This window comes from Leptomonas pyrrhocoris, assembly GCF_001293395.1.
Source record: "Leptomonas pyrrhocoris isolate H10 chromosome Unknown, whole genome shotgun sequence".
NCBI classification, from domain to species: domain Eukaryota; phylum Euglenozoa; class Kinetoplastea; order Trypanosomatida; family Trypanosomatidae; genus Leptomonas; species Leptomonas pyrrhocoris.
Window position 1 is genome coordinate 1,223,733 of NW_015438359.1, and position 1,244 is coordinate 1,224,976.

A 1,244-nucleotide genomic window follows, 5' to 3' on the forward strand; every position below is an offset into this window, starting at 1 on the left:
TATATATATATATGAGCGAGAGAGGAAAACAGCGAATTTCAAAATTCAGCAAGGTACAGCTGTGGTGCGCGCTGTGCACGTTAGCCGGAAATCAAAAGTACGTTCATTGGGGCAAAAAAAGGAAGTTGAGTGTGAAGTAAAACAAGAAGAAAATTCATCCACGAAGAAGAGCGCAGTGACAAGCGAGAAAGAGACGACACTCCTCACATTTACACACACGTACACAAGAGGTGGCCATCGTTTAAGATGACGAAAGTGGAAAACGCTTTCCTGCATTGCTTCCTTTTTGAATAGAGCACACTCATTCATGCTTTATATGTATATGTGCTATTTGGGAATCACCGCAGCGCCACTGACGTTCCCTGAACGCCACGCTTTATGCGACGCTGTGGTACGGCAACACACCCAATGAGGCTGTCCTCAACGTCTGCGTGTTTGTGTTCGTTTGTAGGTGCATGTGAAAGGAGCAAAGCTCACCGATGGAGTAAACAGCATTACAAAAGCCACAGGAGGAAACAACCCAGCGCCACCACACACAACATCATCGATCTACACGGTCAGATGAACCCCACCGTGGCTGCGGTTTCACGTTCGCTTTGATGAATTCCAAGTTGCTCGCCAGCTTCGTGGTGAGCGCGTCCTCGTCGGCGCACGCACGTATCGCCTCTTTCATCTCGCCACTCTGCTCCTGCGCGCTGCGTAGTGCGGCAATCGCCGCAGCTTTCTTGTCCGCCGCCTTGCCCAACTGACGCTGCCACGCGCTCTCCGCGGCCAGCTGCTGAGCCCGCCGCTCCCCGCGATGGTACAGCGAGATGAACGCGAAGAACCCCACGGCAAAGCAGGCGGGAAGGAGCAGGAAGCTCCACGCCAGGCCTTCCCCTCTGCCCTGCAGTGTGATGCCCTCCAGACTGGCCGCACGGCTCGTGCCCATGCCAGCCGCGTGGAACACGTCGTTCACCCGTTGAACTTTGTTGCGCTCGCGGCGAGCGGCCTGCAACGGAGCGCCAACGTCGTCGATGCGGTTTCGCCGGTCGCGGGTGGACGTGGTGAGCCACAAGTACAGCCGCCTGCCCCACCCACTGCGTCCTTGCGCACCCATCGGTATCTTCGTTTGTATGTGTGGGTGTGTCAACGTACCTCCCTGCAGCGCTGCGAACCTTCAACGCCCTGCATTCGAACGCTCTTTGATTCGCCGATTCCTAGATCAATATATATATATATATATATATATATATATATATATG

General features: G+C 53.9%; 1 protein-coding gene across 1 annotated transcript; it reads right to left on the reverse strand.

Moving 5' to 3' along the window:
- Positions 1-541: 541 nt before the first annotated feature.
- On the reverse strand, positions 542-1,099 carry ABB37_02209 (putative mitochondrial hypothetical protein; the record flags this gene model as incomplete). The annotated part of the gene is made up of 1 exon (XM_015799078.1): positions 542-1,099. One exon carries the CDS (start codon positions 1,097-1,099, stop codon positions 542-544), a length of 558 nt encoding a protein of 185 aa, XP_015662556.1.
- Positions 1,100-1,244: the final 145 nt, after the last annotated feature.